The following is a 25,949-nucleotide window of genomic DNA, read 5'->3' as shown; positions in this document are numbered from 1 at the left end:
GTAGGGTAAATTTCATGTATAAATAGAGAGCTCCCTACTCTAAAAATCCCAACAAGAATAAGGGTACATGACCTTATTTGCTGGTGGGATTTTTATGGAAGGGCACTTTTAGTTTGTGTCTAAAACTCCACTTAAGTTAATGGAGTCCATAGCGCCATTAGGCGAACGTTTACGGTATTGTGATAGTATATGGTGGCCTGATGTGCTGCATATTTATTTGCATTTGAATATTAATGAGCTTATTTGCATATTATATGTACCAACCCTTTGTTATTTACACACCTTTCAGTGTGGGGGCCACCTTAATTACAAACCGCGTAATTCTAGTTTAATGCTGAAAGAGGCAAAATAACTTTTACATATTTTTCATTATTGTAGGCAAAACGTGACAGCCATGTACAACATAAGAAAAGAAATTGTTATTTATGCTCCCAACGTGAAAGCTAAAGACATGTATTACACTAGCCACTCTACAGAACTGAACAGAACTCATGGCATATCTCCGCAATCTACATGCGCGGTTATCGGTAATGGTGGCATATTACTGAACAGTAGCTGTGGAAAGGAGATCGATGCCCACGATTTTGTGATGCGAACAAATTTACCTGATTTAAAAAGATTCGGAGAAGATGTTGGGCAAAAACAAAACATTACAACGTTTAACCATCAAGCCACATTACTATTTGCAGAGAAGTTCATAAGTGAATCCAAAACAGCAAGAGAAATGGCGAGACGAAGACTGGGAGATTTAAATGGCTCTATTATGTGGCATCCTCTAGGTTCGAATGGAACCAGTAGAAGGATATTCAAAAGAATTGTTACTATAAGTCGAGCTCTTTCAATATATTTTCAAGTGGGCTATGCGTTGGAATCTTCCTTGGTGTTGACCAAAAAGTAAGTAGGCTTACTCTTAAATTCTGCAGAGTCATCACAATTTATTTTCCAGAGGGGCTAACATAGTATTGGTAAAAACAAACTTTGCTGTGACAAAGAGGCATGATTTTGAATTTTTGAAGAACCTATTTTAAACAATTTTAAACAAATTTTGTTAGTCAATTTTGGCAAAATTTTCACAGAAAACTCCACATTTGAGTCTAGGGTTGGGCACAGGCCTAATTTTAGGGTCGTCTGGTTACGCCAATCAAACAATTTTCTTAGGCTTTAGAGGGTAGAAAACTTGCATGCAAGGGTCAAAAATTAAAATTTGATTCACTAGGTGTATTTTTGTCTGGTATGAAGTCAACTTTTGTAAATAATAAAAAAATAAAAAATTCTTGAATATAATAAAATGAGACATTATAATGTTGTCATTCTTCTTTTTTCTCTCATTCCCTTAGGTATTGGGGCACAGCATTACCAAGCAGTGGATTGAATCTGGTTACCGCAGCGGTGACATTCTGTGATAAGATTTCTCTCTACAGGTTTTATCCATTTCATACAGACCGTTATAACAATAGTCTAAAATACCATTACTATCATGACTTTGATGATCTTAAATTTGATTTTAATACAAATATACATCAAATGCCCACGGAATATATCAAACTTACTGAGCTTCATGAACAAGGTATTGTAAGGCTAGTGACTGATAAATGTGCCCATTGAAGAATGAACAACAGGAGAGTTTACACTGTCCTGACCAGTTACAGTCAGAAGGACTTAACTCATGAGTTAAGGCCGCCTGTTGGTAAATGAAAACGGCACATGATGGGATGAGGCACTGGGCTATAATTTCAATAGGAAATGTGCTTGAGTTCTGAGAATCTGTGACTAGTAAGGATTATTTTGGTACCAAAATCTCAAAATCACCAAAATGTGAGTTACGGCCTTCTGTTTGTCCACCCTCGAATAGTACTATTTTCCAGAGGAGCGCAGGCCCTAAGGAAAATAGTATTAATTGATCTCAATGAGGGACCATAGTTTTAACCAGAACCTCGAATAAAGGTAGTTTATATTTGTTTTATATACTTCATTAAAATATTCTTTGTTCATTGATTGGTTAAAAGAAAATTATTTGACATTTGGACTCTCCAGATTCTATCCCGAGTGAATAGCACCACCAAGTTCTGCGCTTAAAAAAAATCGAACCGGCTAAAATCGGGCAATCAATTACAGGAGCACGAAATCACGCCAGGGCAGTTGCACACGCGTGAACTGTTCCATCGCATCGGATGCTCGCACACGGAAGACATGTTCAAAGTACTATTTACAGCGTGGAGGTACTATTTACGGCTGATATGGGCCACTGAAAATACTATTTACGGCTTACATGTAGAGGTACTATTTACGGATGTGAGTAGACTATTTTTGGTCATGTGATCCACCTTTAACCAATCAATGAACAAGAATAAATGAAGTATATAAATTTTGTTAGAAACTTACGAGCTAGCTAGAAATGTAAATGTAAGTGCAATAGCAGTTTTCAAAATGAAATTTTCTTTAATATAATGCAAAACTTTATGTACCTGTACAACACTAAACAAATGTTTTAATTTTGCTCTTTTATGGTTATATATGTACTTTTGATGATAATGTAAATTATGATAAATTTTGATGTTATAAAGGTAACATTCTCAATTTTTTCTCATGGAATTTGATGTTTGGTTCACAAGTTGACTATTTTATAATCAAATATATAACAAGTGGCCTATGGGGCATTGTAATATATTTTAACCCCCTGAGCACTACCTGACAATCTAACATTGCCTCTGATTGGTCAATTACATGATATCTTCACTTTAATTACCAATCAGAATGAAGCTTTGCAAATAATTCACCCCAATTTTTTGTGTGGTGAAATTATTCTAACAATGTTGCCGATTGGTCCAATTGATAATGAAAACATCTTTTTTGCCAATTGGCAGGTAGTTCTCATGGGGTTAAAGCCTAACTCGCAAATCCAATGTCAGAATCAACTGAAATTTTGGAAATAAGTTTTTTTGTGTGGACATCTATTGAGCCATACCATAGAAGGATGCTAGAATCACAAAATGCCCTTTAATGTCAAAAAAGAAAGAAAAAAGCTTAAAGTCTTTATCATTCCAGAGGATGTAGCAGTGGGGAACCAGAAATTGGGTCATTCTAGTTGAAATCCATACACCCCCTATGGAAGACATGACCTTAATCTCCCACACAGGGAGTGTAGATTTCAAATGGGCAACTCAATTTGAAATCTACACCCTCTATGTGGTAAGATCATGTTTTCCATAGGGGGTGTATGGATTTCAACTGGAATAGCCAATTGCAGCAGAGAGTTGGAAACTCAGCCATTGTACAATAACAAAGATATGCAACAATGTGGAACAATAAACCGGTCATATTTTTGGAAATAAGCATATTTTTGCCCATAGTTGGGTCACCTTTATTATAACAGGGAAAGCAAGTACTGACAACATTTCTTGAAATTGATTTTAATATTTCCTGAAAATATGTATTTCCCTTTAATTTGTACAGTAAAGATCAGGCCTTGCCGTCTAGATTTTAAAGGCGAGTGGTTAATCACTCGCTAGCATGATGCTAGGCGAGTGGTCGGAATTTCACAGATACCACTAATTTGGGTACATGCGTATAATCAAGTAGAGCTTCGGTCGTAAAAACGGTATTTATGTTGAAATGCGCGCGAAGCGTGCTTAACTTTGTGACTTTCTCCGCTTGGAAAGGGCACAGAATCGATTAAATGCTGAATTGGCTGATTCGATGGCTGATTTACAGCGAGCGATCTGTAGTGTCTATGGCGAGTGGAAAATCGCTCGCTAGAAATGGAGTTTGGGCGAGCATGGGGAGGGAGAGCGATCGTTAGCCTCAAACGGCAAGGCCTGGAAGATCCAAGGAAAATTTACTTTAGATTTACACCATTGTTATAAACTAATAAATAGTCCAGAAATTCTATTCTGTTGAATTCTATACAATGTGTACACTAGCCAAAAGCTGCATTTGAATTTCAATTTCTTTTGTATGTTTAATTATCGGTTTATGTTAATTCCAGCGTTTACACTTGAGGTAATTCTTAATGAGTAAAAAAGAAAAAAGCGATATATCCATTTTGTTCTCAATTTCAGACAATTTGTCCGATTCAGTAGCACATAATATGCTTCTCCCAAAATGTACAAATCTGAATGTGGATGAATTTTAGGGGGACCTGGTTCAGCAAAGTGCTGAATATGCCTTTAAAATACAATGGGTTCCAAGTTTTGTGAAATCCACACTCTAAAATCTCATGACAAGTGTAAATAGGGTATTTATATAACATGATAAATTAGGTATCCACTGATAGTTGCCAATGAATTATAAGAAAATATGTACACACAAGTGGTATTTACAGAGTCTAATTACAACAAGGCATGAGACTGTGATAAGGAGGCTGTCATTAGCTCCAGGTGTGGCTCATCCAAAAAAATGTATCGCAAATCATAATTTGTTTCATCATATACAATGCGCTAGTCCAGTTGAAATCTATACACCTCCTATGATAGACATGACCTTAATCTTCCACACAGGGAGTAGGTATTTCAAATGGGGTTACCTGAATGGGTAACTCCATTTGCATTATACACTGTGTAGGAAATTACAGTTATGTCTTCCACAGGGGGTGTATGGATTTCAACTGGAATAACCCTATTGGGAAAGTCATAAATTCTATCCTATGAAAGTGGAATAGCTCACAATTTTGATGAATACTTTTGCCCTGTTCAAAAATAAGTCGCTGTGCTTCAACACTGTCAGGGTTTTACCATTGGACTCTTAGATACTTATACACGCTTGCTTTTATGGGACTCCCCGTCTGTAAAAAATGACAGCTGCCAAGTCACAGCACAGAATGGCCTTTTCCTGTTGAAATCCATACACCCCTTGAAGACATGACCTTACTCTCTCACATAAGGGGTGTAGATTTCAAATGGAGTCACCCATTTGAAATTCACAGCAACTGTGTGGAAAATTAAGGTAATGTCTACATGGGGTGTATGGATACTAACTGGAACAGCACAATAGTCTTCTGATGAAAGCAGTGTCCACTATTTTGATTTCACACATCTTGGTTTGGTGGAATATCAATTCCTGGTTTCCATATGTGACACAATCTGCTCCATGGGGACCAAAGGAGGCATTTTTAAAAATTGAGTTGCTATAAATTTGTGACCCAATCTGATCCACTCAGGCTAAAGTCGGAAATTCTGAAAATTGAGTTACTACTATTACTAACTTGCTCAGTACATACAATTACTGGTGTTGATTCCCCCGGTCTCTTGAATTTTTGGTGGCAAAGTTATGAACTTTTGATATGTCCATTTTTTATTGTTTTTTCTCCTCATTTTTGCCTATATCTCAGTTTCATTATTGCTGACTTTAGCCTGATTGGATCAGATCTGATCACAAATTACCTCATACAAATATCAGGCTTTCATTATACTGTAAACATCACAGATCTAGGACTACTTGCTTTTAAAGTTGTGAGGTTTTGTGTTGTTTTTTACTCCATATTTTTGCCTTTAAATTTGTTGCCTTTGGCCCCATAGACCAGATGGTATCAGATATAACTTGTCTCGATCTAGCAAACCAGACTATCCATACCATCATCAAGGGTACAGAAATAAATCAAATACTGGAACTTGTGTTTCGTTAATATGTCGTTTCGTCCGAAACTATCGGACTTCATCAGGTGACTGAATTAGGTTGATTGGTCATGTGAGAGACGGCGATCAATTCCTTTCAGTGCCGGTCCCACGCATGTGCGAGTTGAAAGCGTAGTCCTCCTGTTCTGTTCAGGGACAGGCTTTCAACGCTCTCCCACACGGCTTCGCGCACACCCCTTTCAAACCAGCATTCCTCCGTCCCCCTCGTGATCGCCGTCTCTCACGTGACCAATCGACCTAATTCAGTCACCTGATGATGTGCGATGGTTTCGGACAAAACGCCCTGTTAACCAAACGTAAGTTCCAGTATTTGATTTTTTTCTGTACTCTTGATTTACCAACTGAATGAATAATCTACACCAAGACATATCCTCATCAGCACCTGAACTGAGTTCAAGCAACACTAATAATATTGTGAGATCTAGAAAACCAATGTATCTGCATCCTCATCTGCTCCTCCCTGTGCTACACCATCATCATCAATGACACCGCCTTTCTTCAGTCTATTGTCTAGTTTGTTATCTGCTGCTAATGATTTGAAATGCTGAAATGATAAATACATACAGGCAGTTATTATTATTTAATGGAAATACTGGCACAAATCATCTGGTAATATTTTAGAAAATAGGGATGGTCAGTTGATGGTAGTCCCAAATAGGTTGTCTGAAGATACGGGTAGTGAAAACCACACATAGTAAATATTCGTGTCAGACAATTAAAAAATTGTACATACAGCCTATATTACAAGTTCTGTGTTTGTAACAAAACCGTGTCTATCATCTGATATAACATAACATATAACATAGTCAAATAATTTTCTTATGCACAAAACTAAAATATTTTACTCTCTTGACGGTTTGTTTAAGTTATGAAATGAAACATCATCTATTTTTGGGTTGTTCCCTTTAAGCTTCTAGAGTGCTTATTGTCTGTTAAATATGGTGGTTAGGGACTGTTCAATATTTACGCAGGGGGAGTGACAAAAAATGTTGCGCTTCCCCTTGCGTGTCCACTCAAAATCTTTGGATTGCCCCCGTTTTCCTCCATTTAAAACTAAACATTGCCACTTATGTTACAAGTAAAAAATTCAGATTCCCATCAAGACCCCCAAAAAAGTTGGATTCCCCCTTTAAAACTCCCAACTCCCCCTTGGCGTAAATATTGACCAGTTCCTTATATGTGGGTAAAATTGGTAGACATCAGATGAAAATATTGAGTATCAAAATCACATTGAATTGTATCCACTCACCTGCGAATTTTTGAATTCAGAGAACAAGGTGAATAATACATGTAAAGCCTGCACTTTGCTTTGGTATATTGGAATGTCTAAGATTGCACAAATCATCTCCACGTATTGGTCCAGGGTACAGTCGATGTCTGCAGTAGGGAGGCCCACTCTGTTCAACAGGTCTTCAAAATCTGCTGGCCACTCTTGCATCAAGGTATCTATATCAGGCATAGTTCTGATGAAGAAGGACAAAACATTAACACTTCCAGCGCACACACTATAATTGGGAATATTCCCTTGCCACCTAGGTGTCATTATCATTGAGGTATAGGCCTTTTTATTTTTTCATAGAAGAACAGGACAACTATTTGATAATATTTCTACATGCTAATACTAAATATTCTTAAAATTTCAGAAAAATAGCATCGGTCATTAAAAAATTGTCCAAACTCATCACTGTGCAGTTGTTTTTTTGCCCCACTTAAAATTATAGTTCATCTGGCTTCCTGAAGACAGTAGCGTCATGGATAAGGTATATTTGGATATGACTGCTAGTCAAATAATTATAATAGGTATGTAAGCCGCCATTACCTGCCATTGCATATCCTGGAACACTACCGTGATTTCTACCCGCTGTATCGCGCCTGTGTTCCGCGTACAAGCAAGAAAATTTCTCGTAAAAACTTGTCTCTTGCTGCATCCACGCTTAGACTTTTTCAAGCCCGGCTATAAAGTATTTTTTACAAATGTTGAACAGCTATTTTAATGATATTTTTAGCCCATAATTGATTAAATACATCAAATCGACCAACAATCTCGCGATCCCGGCCAAGAATACAACAAAATACTCTTTTAATCATGAGAATTAACCTAAATTTACACGCCCTACATGTAAGACTTAGCAACCGTCTGTTCAGATATCGTTGTCAAGCTCAAGGTGATTGACCCCCGATGATTGACAGTCAGGAATGTGTACTGTCACCCCCTGGTAGCGTCAGGATGTTAGCTAGCTACTATAATGAAAGACAAAGATAAAAAGACTAGTTTGCGTCTGACGTCATATCAAATTCCCTACGATCTTTGATTGGTTAAAAACGCGTAAATTTATCTGGTGCCGATCGGAGAAAAGGAATAGCAGAACATGGTGAAAATGACGTACTTTTACAAGACAAAAAGCAACTTTTCTAGTCATTGTTGACATGGTGCCTTCGCAAAAGAAAGTTTCCTACTATAAAGACCTAACTTTTGAGATGGTTTGTATGTTTGAAGGTGCAAAATCAACAATAAGGCACCCGGTTTTACCGCCGCGTTCAGCAACTCAAATCATCACAACACTTGTAAACAAAATGCTCGAGTTTGATTGACAGATGACGTCAGATGCAAACTAGTCTTTTTATCTTTGTCTTTCATTATACCTGTCATTTTGGACAGGTAGTTTGCTTCTGGGACAGACAAAATAAAAACCTGTGAGTGTGACCATGGAAATAGGTGTGACATATGCTAGATTGTAAAAATAATGCTTGAATAAGGTCTGCAAACCAAAACAAGACCAGACAAACAAATCAAGACTATAGCAATAAGCTATTTGAACTGAGTGAATCCAAGAAGGGGTAGGCCTGGTTTTTGTTTTCATGGTAGAATTTGGACAGGTAGTTTTGGCAAAAATGACAGGCACTAGTAAAATCCTAGCCAACACCCTGAGTAGTGTCCATGTATGATAAACATGAAATAAAAAGCAGTTAATCTGTAAGACGCTGCCACTGCATACTGCATCACACTCTACAGATGCACCGCCTTTGACACGCGGATGCTACCAGTGTCCGAATTAAGAAAATAAAACAGGTTGTAATTTCTGGTTGTCCACCAAAGTTTTTGGTTGTCCGTAAGCTGCCACAATCTGTAGTCAATTTATGAACAATTCATCAGTTGTGTCAGGTTTGAGCAAAATAACATGCTGAAAAAGTGACTTTTGGCTGTATATCTTTGGTTGTCCGCCGTACAACTAGAGCATTATTTTCAGTTGTCCAGTGCATGTTTTGGTTGTCCCGGGCGAACTGACAACCAAAATTTCGAACACTGGATGCTACTGTCTCGCAAAAGCCACATGAACTATCAGAGTATACATTGCTTTAATATTGTCTACTTACTTATTATAGTGAACTGTCGGTGGTGGTTTTGATCTATGCAAGTCACTTATGCTTTCTATCCAATTCTTGATCAACTTTGGATTCTTGCTAGCATCGTCTATACTTCTAACCTGTCAATCAAATAAAACCAGGAGGGTCAGAGTTCATAAGGGCAATGTCGGGTCAGTGGTTATAAACAATGCCGAGTTGGGATACATATGACAGCCATGATTCCCTTTTTGGAAACCAATGTTCTCTGCTGCTATATAGATATACAGTAAAGTCTGCTATATTACTTAAACCAGTAGGGTGAGAGTGCTAATTAGGGCAATGGCAGGTCAGTGGTCACCACAGAGGTCCACTATACACAAGAGACAAACCATTGTACATCTTCACGTAACCTCCTTCAACTCATTTGCATAATTTTGGAGGTAGCGGATTGTATTCTGATTCGTTGAACTTCTAATTAGCATACTTTTGGAGGTTTCCATATTTGGGTTTACCTAATTAATTATTAATGACCCGGACATTGTTTACATCATGACGTCATAGAGCTTGTCACTCGTCCGATTCGAAACACGAAAAACATCTGCACTTTTCTTTCCATTAATGTTATATCATGAAATATCATATAGCAGAGGTGTTAGTTTTTTTATATAAGGAAAATATTCCTGGCGATGACCCCATGTTGACAATGGCTAAATATGCTGTATTAATTCAGGAACGGTCTGACGATTTGTCCGCCATTGATTCATTTACATGCATGTTTCAGCCGAGACGGTTACGTTTGCGACCACGCATCGGTATACAGATCAGCTCATCTTGTTTTACTAAAGTAAAACATCTTTGGTGGTCACAAATAACAATGACAAAGTACGCTACATACGGCAGCCATTGTTGTTAAATTCCTCTTTAGCCCTCTTTAAAATTGAAAGTATGTTCCTCTTGTCTACAAACTACAAATTCCTGCATGACACGGATACTGAATTAACTACAAAGTACTTACTGATATAGCTTTGCTAGTAGTTTGTTTTGATATAACTCTCAGTTGTAAATCAAGTACTGTGGGATCTGACTGCTTGGCGCACGGTTCATCCAAGACCGTCAAACCTAACTGATCATCTTGCCCGTCTGGTCGGGTAATCTGTGTGAAAAACAAAACAGAAAGGCATGCTAAAAGAGCTTAAAGGGGAAGGCCAGCCAGAGCAGTTCTTTTGGGGTAAACCAAACCTGTCTGGTTATCAAATTAATCAATGAAAAGGTTACTTATGAATTTGACTGATGTTTTAATGTTATTGCATCAATAAGCACCTGTCAAATTCTGAGATAATCTTGTAACTGATTATTTTGATAACCAGGCAGGTTTGGTCACCCCAGAAGAACTGATCTGGTGGGGCTTCCTCTTTAAATAATAGTGTTTTATCTTCAGCTGGGTATCAAGTGTGGACATTTATCGCGCCTCGTTGTTCCGCATAAAATTATAGTATCTATCTACCATGTTATAGATACACAGCTGGGTCTCAAAACAACTACTTTCATTCTCTAATATTGAACAATTGGAATATTAGAAATTACAATTTTCACCAGGGGTATTTTTCTCTAACAGTTAAGAAATCCTTTAACCGAGTCAGGGTTCAAAACCCATAGCAACTCTAACAACTAAATCCTATGGAAGAGTTACAATGGGTTTAGAACTTACAATCCATCATAAATAAGTGAAATTCACTCCAGGGGTAGCTGTTTGTATGTACGAATACATTTTTACTAGACATAACTTTATGAAGGGTCCCTGTAGTTAATCCCTATTACTTACGAAAGTTGCCTGTAGTAAACCCTATTACTTACAAAGGGTCCCTGTAGTAAATCCCTATTATTTATGAAGGGTACAAATCGTAAATCATTTTAGAGAAATGGATTTTACGATGTGTCATAAGTTACAATTGATTTTGAGACTTAAGCAGCTTTGTAAAGTTGAGTGAAATACACGGCAGGTTCTCTTACCTTAATGAAAGCATCGATATCTCCTACTGCTGGAATATAATCTGGTATAAATGGTTTCAGTTTGTGTTCCAAGTCTATGGATTGCGGTGTATATCTAGTGATGTACTGGAATAGTTCCTTGATTTCAGCATTCACTGGTAGGTTTTCATACTCTGCTGGATCATAAGCACTGGAGGAAATAAAATCATTTTATTTATTTATTTATATGTTACTGCATGTTTAGGGACCAAGATTTTTCTTCTACATTTTGTTTTCATTAGAAACTACTGTCTCAATATCCCCTCTAGCAATTTGTCTTTTTGGCGACATTCAAATGATTCAATGTTTTACATGAAGGCAGATGCAGACCCCATCACCAGCAGATGAAAATATCAGGAATATTTAAACATGTGCATTTCTAAGATCTTGTATGCATTGGACTTTGAATTTGAAGGAGTAAGCAAAGTGCATGAACACCCCCTCTTGTAAATGCTGCCAAGTGTGGGGGTGTGTGTGTATTCCAACTGGGGCGATTCACACACCCACATTCAAACTGGGGAGATTTTTCTACACAAATCTGACAGCAATCGCCATACCGTGGAGGTTGATCAAATCAGAAAATGGCATGTGGAGCTCCACGGTTGTTAGCAGACTCCACAGTTGGTATGTGGCAAAACACACACACCTCCTGTTTGAATGTGGTTACAACAAGTATACGTACACGCTATTTGTGTGTTAAATAAAACCCTGGTAGACGCACTGATTCAAATCTGCCACTTCAAAATCCAACCTGGTATTCCTCTCAACTTGAGACAAGACACACAATAGAGGTGTTACTACAGGAGGAAGAAATGGCATTTCTTCCCAAACCTGGTTGGTGCCTCTCAAATTTCCCCTTTAGTTATCAGAACAAACAAAATAATCACACCATTTTGGCCAAAATTGCCAAATTTTAGGCAAATTGTTGCCCCCTCCCGATTTCACTTTTTCCCCCATGCACCCCGAAAATAAAATTCCTGGTTGAATCCCTCATAATAACATAAACACCATAAACCTACCCTTCCAGCGTCACAGCATGATCATTATCATCATCATCATCCTCGTCTGATGTCTCTTCCTCCTCACCATCCTCATCGTCATCATCATCTTCATCATCATCATCATCGTCGTCGTCGGATTCTGGTTGCAGTTGGGCCTGTGGTCGTTGTCTGCTGGCTACTATGGGCAAAAAAAAAAACAAAAAAACAAAATGGTTAAATACATACTATATACTGATCAAGGTGGGGCTATTTTACATCAAAGTGCAGCACACAGGGTAGTCTAGATCAAAGCCAGCTTGCGCTACTTTGTCACTAAATATTAAATAAACCGTCTGGCGACAACTTCGAAAAACATCAGTCGCTGATTGGATAATGGCCGAGATATCAACCTGGAATTGAAAAAAAAAAAGCCCCAACAATTGTTTTAGTTTCAAACTTGTACAGAAAATATTTAAGCCCTGCTAATTGTTGACAAAACAGATACAAATTCACTATTTGTACACAAAAATAAATTCATGGCAGATTCAAAATCTCAGTTGGTTCGCTTTTGAATGTCGATCTTTGCAGACATGGTATGCATACGCCAACCTTGAGTCCTTTTCGATAGACTACATCAACCAACTGCGTTGAGGTTTAGGCCAACCAGAACCGATATTCTTAGAGGTTGTCCCCCAAACCGTTTGTTCAGTGACGAAGGAGCACATGTCGGCTGGGACTAAGACTACAGACAGGGTAGCAACAAGGGAACAAGCATGCACAGCAAGCAGAAGATATAACTAATTAATAAATGGGTTAATAGTATTGAAACTTAATAATTTCCCCTTCAAATTGGGATATTTCATTTCACAATTCTTGCGACAACATAATTATCATTTGTCAGTATCTTTTTATGCAACATATCTCTTGAAAAGAGAAAATTGAAGCAAATTTGTATAGACAAATTCTGTTGTTATATTAGCAAAAAATAAAGGGGAAATTACTTAATGCATTGTTTTGGCTGCTTCTTACTCATAATGGGCTATTCCAGTACACCCCTATGGAAGACATGACCTTAATCTTCTATACAGGGAGAGTGAATGGGGTTATTTGAATGTGTGACTCTACACCCCTCTGTGGGAGATTAAGGTCATTGTATTTTCCACAGGGGTGCATGGATTTATCTGGAATAATCCAAGTTAGAGACTAAGATATTCTCTCAAACTGGAAAGTCTAACTATCATCCAAGCAAATTACAACAGGGGCAAACTGCAACTGCAATGAGACAAACTGCAACTTTTGAATTTGCATCTATCTTGGGTTTTTGGATCCTCGTATCTTTATTTCTTGAAAAAAAAATTCAACAAATGAGGTTTAAATCTGAGCTAAAAGATGCAGCTACTGGCTGCTTGTTCCAATTATGACATATCTGTCTGTGTTTCGGATAAACAGGGGTGAACATAACTGGTACCTTAATTCTTTTGCGCACTGTATACTATTTTTGTTACCTACCAATCATCTCTATGTTAATGTCAAAACTTTAAATCTATACTAATACTATATCATGTACCAATCATAGGGTCTATGTACCAATGAACGTTATATGAGGGCAGTCAATATCTTCGTAGAATAAAGTACCAACTTTGTCACAGGTGTATTTTGGCTACTTTTGCATGAAGTCATTATTGTGCTTGTTCCATACCATCCACTGTTAAATATGTGTACATCCATATCAAAACGATTCACTTGTCAGCTGCTACATGTGTCTCATTTCAAACAGTAGCTAGGAATAAATACCAGACTCAACTCAAGTGGAGGTTACTTCAAGTTCAAATCATCCCAAGTCATGGTTTACGAATACAGAGAACATTCCTTAACCATGTGATTTGGGAATGATTTGAAGTGACCTTCACTTGACTTGAAATGAGTCTGGTATTTATTCCTAGCTATTATTTGAAATGAGACACATCTTAAGCCATTTAAGTGCATCGCTTTTGATATGGATACATTTTGGCCAATAATAAGTTTGATTGGGTCTCATGCATCGCGTATATTCATGAGGTACAATTGGACAGAATCACCTGTCAAATGGTACCAAAATAATGCAACTGTGGCAAAGTCTGATACAGTCTATATAAACTAATCAACAACTCCTTTCAACACATGGTGTGCACTGCAAACTTTGGGTACATTTCTCTTGAAATATTTGGCTACCTGGGTCGGTTGTATTAACTGATTAATCTGTTCACCTTCCACCTGAAATGTGAGAAAATCCACACAAGCACAGGGCGACAAAAAATGAATAAAATATCGATGAAAGAATGAAAATTATTAATCAAATCAAACTTCTTTAGTTGTTAGTAACTGCAAAGTAATACAACCAAACTGCAAAAAAGAACTATTATTTTAAAAAAATTTCCGGGTATAAAACTATGTTGTTTGATAAACTTCTCTTAAATTCTGCTAGAGGATTAATCTCCCTATCTACAATGTTTTTTGAGTTGCTTTGCACTGGTCGCTGTGCCTTTTCAACTAAGTCTTAATACCACTCACTCAGCAATTAGAATTATTTAGAGGTTAATAACTGCGCATCGGTTATTTGGAGGGCATTGTGAAAAACATTTTGCCTTTGGAACCACAGGATATTCCGAGGTCCAAAGCAAAATGTTTAGATTTTTCACAATGCCCGACATATTACCGATGTAAAGTTATTAACCTCATTCATAACCGTCACTTTGATCTTTTAACTTTACAAAATAACACAAAATTTTCCTCAAAAGTTTGTAAACATAAACAATTTTTACATCTTCCCTTTCCCAAAATCGATCAGGCTAAAACAAGACGACCAATAACAAAAGCGTGTATCAGAATCTGTGCAAATATAGTAGCGCGCAATCCAAATACAGCAGCCATCGAGCGCAGTTTGTTGGACGCACAATACGGTGCACGTGGAGGTCAATTGTGTGCGATATTGGAACAATTACGCATTTTGCGGTCAATTGTGAGATATTAATGACCTCGATTTGTGTTCGCGTTTTCACAAATAACGAAATGTAATTGGATCGCATGCATCGCGTTTATTAATGAGGTTATGAATGTTTAATAGGCCACTGCAATGCACTACCAATTCAATATATACTGAAAAGTTACAGCACACAGAGCCTGTGCTAAGACAAGTTCAAGTAACTAACTACTGCAGGTTAACTAATCTAACAGGGTCCAAGCTGAAGAGAGCTTTAGTCAAATTTACAGGGTTTGTATTATTAACATCTCTGCTAAGAACTCATTTCTATCTTTAGATACAAAAAAAAAATCAAATCTTTGACATTAATAAATGATAGTCTAAATTATATTGAACTTTCTATGATAACTTGGAGTGTTAATGAAATGTATTATGACAAGTGGTTTCAGTGGAAGCAAGGCTTTTCTTATCAAATACATACAAAATTTAATGCTACATTGAAACAGCTGGGTTTTTTTCACGAATTATAGGACATTTCTCATCCCACACCACCACATAGGCCTAAAGAGCAAAATGTTATCCTGAATATGAACTGAATAAGACATTAAATATTTTCTACAGCTCAGTGACACAAAGACGTATGTCCAGCGGCCCAGTGGTATACATAGCCTAGAGCACAGCAGCACAAATATGTATGTCCATTAGCTGCCAAAGTAGATGGATTAATACATCAGACAATACCACATGGTTTTTTTTCCTAGTTCAAGTCCTATTTCTAGTCTCTAAAATTGTGTTGTAAATGCTGACAGTGTTAGTAAGAAATGGCACGCAAAAACAATTAGGTGCACAAAAAATGACAGGTATCGACATAGAAGTTTCAAGAAATTGATTTGGGAATCTGGAGAATGAGAATTAGGTTGCTTCTGTGGCAAGTAGTATAATTGTTGCACTTACATTTTGAGTTCCAGAAAAATAAGTGGATTACCACAATTGATATCATCACATGTACCACACAAGAGTCTAATTCACAAACAAGAATACCAAAAGTCTCTTTGTTTTGAAAATTTGAATAAATGATTAAATTCCTTGGAAAGTTCATCTCAGTTGAAACCTGTCTTGGTGCACAGTAAGGTTGAAAACAGAGAAGATATATTGTACTCTCCCCACAATACACTTCTCCCTGTACCGATAAGCTATTCAGTGCAACATGGGTCGATAGTGACATTAAATATCTCAATCGCAAGATCTGGATGAGCTCTCTGAATTGAGGCATTTTGTTATTATGTTGCACTGAATAGCAAATCAGTACCGGGAAGAAATGCATTGTGGGAAGTGTAAGTTATCTTCTCCGGGGTGAAAACTAGTCAAACATTTAAGTTACCTGCGGCAAGTCTTCCTCCTCCTCCCCCTGAGTGTGAATGGATGAGTCAAGGGTACAAGTAGTAAACACAGAGGGAGACAATTCCATTGGATGATTGAAGGTGTGAGGATATGAAAACGATGAGACAAGATGAGTGAACAAATAGTGAACTGACATTATGTGAGGGCTGATAATAATGTGATGTGCAGTACTATAATGCATGCTAGCAGTGCATACATGAACATAATGAAGTAAAACTTATATTTATTTACATGTGATGTAATAAATTGTACATTTGCAGAGTGTGGAATTTAGGGTATTTAGGCCTTGAAATCCTGAAAGTACCACCCAAAAGTTAAATTATGAGGACTTTGCAGGAGAGCATTAAATAGTTCCTCTAGCACTTTCAGGGAGAGCTTTATAGAGCATTTACAATAGAATGTAAGGAGAGAATGGTCAACTAAGGGGAACTAAATATCACTCTCCTCTATCAGATTTTAAAGAGAGTAGTAGAAAGTGATTGCTCTCGCTCTCCTAAAAAAGCAGTCCCTGAGGTCAGGTTTTTTTTTATCACAATTTACATTTTATGATAAATCTATCAAAATATTGATGAGTTGATCTTAAATTTTGAGTGTCAAAATTAAATGACTGTACATATAGACGCTTTATGTTCAAAAATGAATCAGTTAGTTTGTTGATCTTATTACTAATATGAAGATGATGCGAAATCAAGTTTTACATGTATGAGATTTAAGTGTACACTTTCAATGTTAATACACACACAAAACAAATAATGAAAAATACATTCCTTGTAGGATATACCAGTGATATCACACAAATTAAATATCTAATTAAAATTCATTTTAATAATACGGGATAACAATAAGAATAACTGATTAAAATTGAGTTTATTCCATTAAGGGGATGCTGAAGTCGTCTAGGTGATTTTCTAAAGTACTATACATATATGGACTTCATATTTGGTGGGATGATGTATCTTGGTGAGACGATTAAATTTTGCCGGAAAAATTTTCAAAAAAAATCTGGTTGCTATGGCAACGGCGGCCATTTTGTTGTTTTATAAATATGACCTTGCGCGCACGTTTTTTCAGTAACGGTTAGTTCGATTGCGCCCAAATTTTGTAAATATGTTAAATAAAAGTGTATCTAGGTTTACACACAGCGGATTTTTGATAAAAGTTAAGATCTGCGAGATATGTTTGATAAAAAACGTTAAAAAGCGCATTTTCGGTTAAAAATTACGTCGTTTCCATGGTTACGATTTTTTTTCCTCCAAAATCCGCTCTGAGTAAACCAAGATATAAATGTTTATGACCTACCTACCAAATTTTATCGCAAACAGAGTATGCGTTATTTTAGCACGCATCATTTTGCAACATGCAGAAAAAGCCATTTAAAGTCTAGAAACACTAAATATGCAAATTATGCGTTAAATATGCAAATTACGTATGAAAAACCTTGATTCATATTTTCTATAAGTGTTAAATTAATTTAAAACACATTTTCAATCAGAAAAATAGCCTTTTTACAATGAAAATTTATTTTACTGAGTAATATCTTAAATATCGCCGCTTGAAAACAATACAATACAAAGGAAATATATCACATGTAAAAGTATAGGAAGAACGTAATTTATTCTAATTTTCTTTTCGCCTTTTCTGCTCTAATCGAACGTTACTCCGGAATCCAATGTCCGATTTGATTCAAACAAAAAGCAAATTAAAGATGAAACTTTACAGTATTTACTATTTAAGAAATCACAAAAAGGTGTCCAAACCCCAAATTCCTCAAAATGACGACTTCAGCATCCCCTTAAAGAAGTCTGCAAATCTCCATTACAGAAGCCTGCTAATCTTTCATAAGCCAACACTGTCTTCGAAATGAGATTACATAAGAGCTATAGAAATCTCTTCAGGTCTCCTCACAAAAAGCTGTTTGCACAAAATGGCCATCAAGTGTAAAGAGTTCTAGTGTGTCAAGAGGAGGAGCTGTATATCTCTCTTGCAAATGCAACATAACTGTAACGGTCCCTCTGCTTTTTGGCGATGGGAAAGGAAAGGAAGGAAGGAAGAAACAAAGAACACAGGGTGTCCCTGAAAGAACTGTATCGTCGGATATATTCCTCAACCACACTGGTTGTTTAGTTATGTTTGGTTTATGCGTTAAAGTACCCAAAAAATTTAGTTTCCGATGATACAGTTCTGTCAGGGCTACCCTGTATAAGATAAAAGTTGTTTTCTCCGCAAGGGTTTTAAATCACAGACCCCTCAAGTACGGATGTCAAGATTGGGGATAGCAAGCATTAGTGTGAATATATTGCCTGGGCAATGTTTTTGTTTGTGATTTCAGATTATCATGCAATCGATATGTGGGATGTTTGGTGTTGCTCGTACAGTACCAAATATTTTGCAGTATGGGTTAAGATGAACGGTAGAGGAGTGGCTCTTGGTTTCTCTGCAAAAGCAGTGTCTGCATCAGAACAGGGTATGGAGGGTGTACAGGTGAATAAGACATGCACTTGCATATATACCTTGTTCTCCATAGGCCCAGTTTCAAATTCATCGTCGCTGTCCGTCATATCGCCCGGCTGGTTGTTCCCACGAGTGTTGCCTCGGAATCCGCCCAATCCTTGATCTGCAAAATGTTCAACGTTAAAATCAAAATTAATGAAGAAAACACAATGGAAAAACATGTCTTAAATATAGCTTTTGCTGCTGGTGATGACGTTTTGGTCATACATACATGTATAGAGCTGCCTTTATCACCAAAATGCTGTAGGCATTGATTTACCTAAAATATGGAAATGGAGGGGAGGCACACAGGTTGTGCCCACAGGGTTCTAGTTATGGTACTCTGTGAAGGTCTCATGTGTAGCTTTTATTCTTTTCTGTCTCAAGTAGCTGATTGTCCATTCTTCTTTTTGGAAAATCATCATATTTTCTTGTCAAAGACCATGCTTGCCATTTGGCCCAACTACAGATCTATTAAGGCTGGCATTTTCGGGCGGGCTAGCGGGTACCCGCCCGAGATTACATTACCTGGGCAGGAAATACCCTGCCCGGGTACCCAAAATTCAAAAAAAAATAAAAATTGAATTGCATTTTGAAATCATTAATAGAGTATGACATGAATACAAATTATCAATTTTCATATTAAAAATACAAAACATCTTGAATTTTTTGCTTTTTTCTTGTACCTGGTTACCCTCCCCAAAAATGCGCCGGGTACCTGGGTACAAAATTACCCGAAAATGCCAGGCCTAATCTATATCTATGACATTACTTAGTAAAGTCGCCATAAAAGGCAATATCTGACAAAGAAACATGATTGCTGATGCTGGTTGTCAATAGACACGGCTCAGAATAAGCAATTGAAATACAATAATTACTACAGAGTCCTACTTTATTGAAGAGGCCCAACTTAGTACAATCAAGTGGGCAAATCATTCCATTCCGGTATGCGAGGGAAAAAGCTGAATGAAGCTGACGAGTGTGAGAGGGCTGGTTGTCTTTGTATGTACACTTGTACACTGCGACTACTCACCTGGAAAACCAGCAGGCAGACGGGGACTTGGTGTATAATTGGAAGCAACCTCTTCAGCGTCAGGAACTTCTAAACTCTCATCATATGGCTGGTTGGAAACTTTTTGAGTCTAAAAAATAAAAAAATAAATACAAGTTTGACTTTCAAAGATTGCCTGTGCAATTACATATCAGGACTATCAACGCTCATGTATTCGAGCCATCTCTGAACAGAGGAGGAGGCCTGCGCCACAACTTGGGATGTGATGTGCAACATCGCCAGTCAAAATACTAAATACCAGTTGTCTAGATTTTAATTATCAATTGCAATTTCTATATTTTCGCACACTTAATTCAAGTGATGTTATTTTTGTTACTACTTTTAGTCAACTCTATGATACTTTAAAAATCTGTGTAATATTTTTTCATTTTTTTTTTCACTTCCTTTGTATTTTTTTTCAATACCGTACTGAAATTGAGTACGGTAGCGCAGTGTAAGATGAGATGAGGGTCACGAACTTGTTACATCACTGGTAGAATATGTTCATGTGTTGCATGGGTCACATCAGATTATGATTTAATACATACGGTACATGTATATTCATTTGTTTATCTTTTTATTAATTTTCATGAATTTTTTTATTCCTTTATTCATTCATTCCTAAATTTACTAAAAATATTTATTTATTTCTTGGTGGAGGCATTTGTATCATCGTCTCTAAAATAATGCTGTATTTAGGTATGCCAGGCAAACCTTAAAATTACCACATTTGTTCAACCAAATTCGCATTTACATATTTTACATAGAAATTTAAAAGAACAGGTAGGTCAAGGTCAAGGAAATCTACATATATATGTTTTCTATACTTCACTTGACCCAAATATATGATTTTTTATGGTGATGAGACAATCGCACATGGAATTTTATTTTAGAGGGATTTTGATAGCAGTTCCATTAAAAAAAGCTGCTATCATAGTGAGACTAAGATCTAGAAACACCCCCGAAATGCCATTTTGGGGAATTTTGCCAGCAGAATCTTTTTGATGAAAGTCAATCTTTGACAAGATGTAACATTGCTACGGAAAGTGCTATGACAAAAAGGTTTTCAGTTTTGTCTTTCTTTACTCAAGGGCTTTAATTTGATATATAAAATGATGCATTTTGATGCCAAATTTGAATTAACCTGGCATACCTACTGTATTGTACACAAAAATTGACACACAAAAAAAACCCCAGTAAACTTCACATGACTTTAAATAGACATCCTCCCCATATTTTAAGTTATAGAGCTGATTCTGGTACCAATGTCTTTCTTTTTTAATGCCCTTTATTGTGATATCAGATTTGTAAGTGTTACTTTTACAAGTGCTTAAGGTTTATGTCAAAGGACATCTGAATAAAACTTTACACAAATAAATAAAACTTTACACAAATAAATCCACGGTAGGCCTACTGTACGGTACACAAAAATGACAGACATCACTACCCTTCATCAGTCATGCAGTCCTAGGCTATAGTATAATTTGGTTCACCTCAAGTTTGGTAGTGACGTCAATACTCTTTTGCGGTTGCGCCGCAAGCGTGCCGACAAATCGCTCCTGTACGTGTGCGTGTACACTCAGGGCGTTTAACTGTACGCGCGCGATTCGAGGCAGTGGAGAAAAAAATACGCACGTGCGTCACTTCCAAACTTGAGATGAACCAAGTTCACATTCACAACTTCAAATATGAAATAGGTCTATAAACTCCCCCATACTTTGAGCTATAAAGTTGTTTTTGGTATCATTGTCTAAGTTTCTTAATGCTCTTTACAGTGATACCAAATTTGTAGATGTTCCTTGAAAAAACCCAAAAAGTGTTGTCCTCCTACGTCGAGCGTTCCTAGCAACACAGTTGGTGAATAGGGAAATTGCACTCGTTGTACTGCGGACATTGTCAAGCTGTTTTTTGCTCAATCTCTGGCGTCTCGAACCTTAAATCAAGGACATTAAATATCAGAAATACTAATATTCGTGCACCATTACATATTATTTCAATTCAATGAACAGAAAACCTCAAAAACTCAACTTACAGCCTGCTTTTCGTCATCAGAATCATCCGCCATTAGACATGTCAGAAGAATTTCTGTCAATTTATAGCGAGTTTCTATAAAATGTCATAAATAATTTCCACTTTCCTTAGAATAAACGAGGAGCTATCATAAGACCACTTAAAATGGATTTTTTTTATTCAAAGTGTTAGTATACTCTACTTTTAACAACAAAACAAGCATTCATTATGAAATTTATACAATTATAAAAGATCTTTGTTAAATACTCTCAATTAAATTTATATCCATTTTTAAAAACACCAAAAAATCTCATCACTAGAGAGCAGCTGCATTCAGCTATGTGATATTTTGACCAGGTGTCTAAACAGCGCCGTAAACCGATGCTAATATTTCATGTGGATTTTACGCCCAACGTACGCCCAATTTACGTGAAAAATGTTTGAATCATGGAAGGCAACTTGGGGCTGTTGTCATTGTCGACAAGGCTGTTGTCGACAATTTTTCCTGATTGTCGACTAATTATCGACAAATGCTAGTTATTAAAATATTAGAGATAAGCATAAGATCACCATTATTTACCATGAAAAATTACTTTGAAGCCATAATGTACGATCTTATAATATGAAATTGTTTTTTTTTTTCAAGCCTCATTTTTTTTTTTGCATAGGCCCCCTATTTGTAATGTTTACACTTGTCCCAACTTGCACCTAAATGGAATCGGCCAAATTTGTTGTCTTTGTAGGTCAACAGAGCAAAGTTAGAACTGCATGTTAAAAAAAGGGCATTTCGTGATCCACGGCCTCACCCCCACTTGAAAAAAAAGTTGAGATTTTTATATCACTGGAAACCTTTGGCTACATAATGTTTTGTTTTATGTAGGCCTATATAATAGGCCTACTAAAATTTCTTGCAGATTAATTCGTTTAGCAAAAATATCGTCAAATTTGAATTTCGTTCTGGTATACCAGAACGAAATTACAACAGTGGTCTATGGAACAGTGTAATGCACATAATCATGCATAACTCACAAACGCAAAATGGGAATCAACTCAAATTTTGGGAATAAGCTTTTTTTTCGTGGATATCTATATAAATGGCCAAAATAACCAGTGGGATTTCTTTCACTTAATCTTGTTATATCAGCTTAAAATGGACAACAACCCTTCCCGGCAGTTATTACTAATTTCAACATTTTGTTGTTAATTGAATTGAATTGAAATGTTAATTTGTTTTTGTTTTTTGAAATGAATTAAAATCAATAAAACAATAAAACAACAAAACAACAACAACAACAACAGCAACAACAACAACAACAAGTGAGTGTGGCCAGATTTTGTAATTGTAAGTAACATAGGCTATTATTAAGAAATTAAAAGCATGATGTGTTTTCATTGCCCAAGTGCAACCGAAATGTGGCTCGGCATATTATATCAAATTCAAAAACAGACAGGTTTTTTCCAGTTTTTGCCACTTTCAAAAACCGAATCCTGCATGAAATAGAAGAAGAGGCGGGTTGGATTAAAATAATTAAAAATAACTTGATCTATTACATCTGCCATAATGTATGATTTTGGTATAAATTTTGCTATATTTGGTTGCCAAAATTATTATTAGTAACAACTGCACTGTCAAATCGAAGATTCTTCTGATCATAAGCCGAAATAAAAATGAAATAGACCACTTAGCCGCTCAACTGTGGAGCTACGAAGATGGATTATACTTGACTGTATTAATTTTAATTTGGTTAGGCCGAGTAAAAAAAAATACATGTTTCTCGTCCGCGCCCTCCTCATTTTTTGAAGATTTTTCAAATTTCTTTTTATTTTGTAAACTTTCAGTTATAACTTGTTGAAAAAGATTTTTCAGAAGTTGAAACTTATTTTACAGCTTTGTAAATGCATAATACATCATTTAAGAAGAGTTTTGTGATCACTAGAGGGGCCCACCTCTCAAAACAATAAAATAAAAAGGGCCTCCTCCTTTTCCTCAGATATCAATCTGTATGTCGAATACCCAAAATATGGTGCCAAATACAGGTATTTAGCGTCGTTTTCCAATAAAAAATAGAAAATAAAAAGCCCCTCATCCTCCTAATTTTTAAAAACCCGGACGAGAAACATATTTTTATTTTTACTTGGCCTTATATTCTTTGCCAAATATTATACAAAATTTAGTAAGAACTGTCAGGAAAGTTTTCTGATCATTATAAGACAAACTGAGGTACTTTAAAGAAAACTCACTTACAAGTTATTATCTTGGCTGCTTAATATTTATAGAGCAAACCATGCTTTAATACTTTTGTTTGAAGCAAATCGGACATACGGTTTTCAAAATATATCAATTTATATTTTCTTTGTATCTCTGTCAATCACGTTAATGAGCTAAACTGACTGGTAACATTGGTAAAACTCATCAGTAATAATTGTCACCAGATCTGATCCAATCAGGCTAAAGTCGGCAATGAAATTGAGATATAGGCAAAAAGTGAGGAGAAAAAACAATAAAAACATAAGAAAATGGATAATAATAAAAGGTTCATAACTTTGCAACCAAGTATTCAATAGACCTGGGGATTTAAAATCAGCAAGTTAGTAATGGTAGTAACTCAATTTTCAAAATTTCCTACTTTGCCTGAGTGGATCAGATCGGGTCAGAATTATGTCATTTATGCCAATATTTAATCCATGCATAAATGTTTAGAGTATTATTTTTGCATATACCTTTGCCTTGGCTTCGGGTCAAAGTGCATTTTTCTAATATGTTCTAATGTATATACATTATAGCAGCCCTCTAATTTGCATAATTAATTAGCATTTATGTAAATTAGCTTTATAATTATGCAATTCTATCTTGAAATGGGGGGGCAATCGGCCGGAATTGTCAAAAAGTGGCAGAAAAGAACAAACTAGAGCGGTTACCGCACCATAGCTGAACCATGGGGCTTTGGCAGTATATTGTGGTACATGTATTATATATCACCCCTTTATGACCCTTTAATGACCTTAAATGAATTTTAAAATATTTAAACATGTTTAGAATGTCTTAAAGATCATTGCATTTAAATATCAGCTCAATTGGAGCATTTTTGAAAACTTGACCTTTGACCCCTTTATGACCCCTTAATGACCTTCATCATCATCAGTCGGCTGCGGAGCAGGCGACTACAAGCTTTCTCCAACTAATGCGATCTTGGGCAAGCGAAACAATTTTGTTTGGCTGCAGCATCCCTTCAGTATCTCCCAGGAGGTGCTGGAAATACTGTAAGTACAGTGTGCGCGGCCGTCCCGGTTTCCCGGTTTCCTCTTCCCATGTGGTGGAATATACTAAAAGCGCATATTCTTTCACAGGCTCGCCATCTTCAAGACGCAGTTGGCCGAGAAATTTGAGTTGATGAATCTTGACTCTGGCAACCAGTGGAGTGGTGTTGGTCAGGTTGTAGATGGTTTCATTTGGAATCCGATCCACACGCTTGATGTTTAACATGACTCTGTAGCAAGATGTTGCAAATGCATTGATCTTGTTTTCCATGTCCTTGGTAACTACCCATGACTCGCACCCGTACAGAAAGACAGTAACACACGTTATCTGAAACAGCTTGATTTTTGTTTCGATTGGCAGGGACGGGCTTCTCCAAAGGCGTTCCAATTTCCAGAAAGCTGCCCAGGCTAGTGATTTTCTTCTTTTTGGTCTCCAACACTAGAGCCCATCTTGGAACCCAAATACTTGAAGTCTGTCACGGGTTGATGGTACTACCATAGACTTCAAGTGCTGGTTGGGCGTTACAGTTTGCAGTCATATATTCTGTCTTAGGTGCGCTGATGACAAGGCCTAGATCTGCTGCTGCAGTTGCAGTCCTAGTAAGCTGTGACTGGGCCCGGTCTATATCATCAGCAAAATCCAGGTCATTCAGCATCTTGGCAGGATACCTGCTTGACCGACGTGGGTAGGTAACAATTCCAGCGTCAATTCCAGAAGTTGATTTCATCAGAAGGTAGTCTACCAGGATAATGAACAGGAATGGTGCCAACACATCACCCTGAAGCACTCCAGTTGT

The 25,949-nt window shown here is 36.8% G+C and overlaps 2 protein-coding genes across 3 annotated transcripts; one reads left to right on the top strand and one right to left on the bottom strand.

Annotated features, from left to right (window-relative positions):
- The first annotated feature begins 384 nt into the window (after positions 1-384).
- LOC140169547 (alpha-2,8-sialyltransferase 8B-like) lies at positions 385-1,720 on the top strand. The gene is made up of 2 exons (XM_072192809.1): positions 385-894; positions 1,320-1,720. The coding sequence occupies exons 1-2, from the start codon at positions 395-397 to the stop codon at positions 1,603-1,605; spliced, it is 786 nt and encodes a 261-aa protein (XP_072048910.1). The 5' UTR covers positions 385-394; the 3' UTR covers positions 1,606-1,720.
- A 1,615-nt stretch (positions 1,721-3,335) lies between these two features.
- On the bottom strand, positions 3,336-21,984 carry LOC140170399 (intraflagellar transport protein 46 homolog). Of its 2 annotated transcripts, XM_072193772.1 has the most exons (10): positions 21,917-21,984; positions 19,867-19,975; positions 18,854-18,957; positions 16,325-16,350; positions 12,023-12,190; positions 10,986-11,154; positions 9,991-10,128; positions 9,006-9,115; positions 6,880-7,093; positions 3,336-6,174 (listed from the first exon to the last, which is right to left on the bottom strand). In XM_072193772.1, exons 1-10 carry the CDS (start codon positions 21,947-21,949, stop codon positions 6,052-6,054), a joined length of 1,194 nt encoding a protein of 397 aa, XP_072049873.1. In that variant the 5' UTR covers positions 21,950-21,984; the 3' UTR covers positions 3,336-6,051. The 2 variants fall into 2 exon arrangements, with proteins under 2 accessions (XP_072049873.1, XP_072049874.1); XM_072193773.1 differs by lacking the exon at positions 16,325-16,350 and having other exon boundaries at positions 18,855-18,957.
- Positions 21,985-25,949: the final 3,965 nt, after the last annotated feature.

This window comes from Amphiura filiformis, chromosome 14 (genome assembly GCF_039555335.1).
Source record: "Amphiura filiformis chromosome 14, Afil_fr2py, whole genome shotgun sequence".
Taxonomy (NCBI): domain Eukaryota; kingdom Metazoa; phylum Echinodermata; class Ophiuroidea; order Amphilepidida; family Amphiuridae; genus Amphiura; species Amphiura filiformis.
This window is presented reverse-complemented; position numbering and strand designations above follow the sequence as displayed.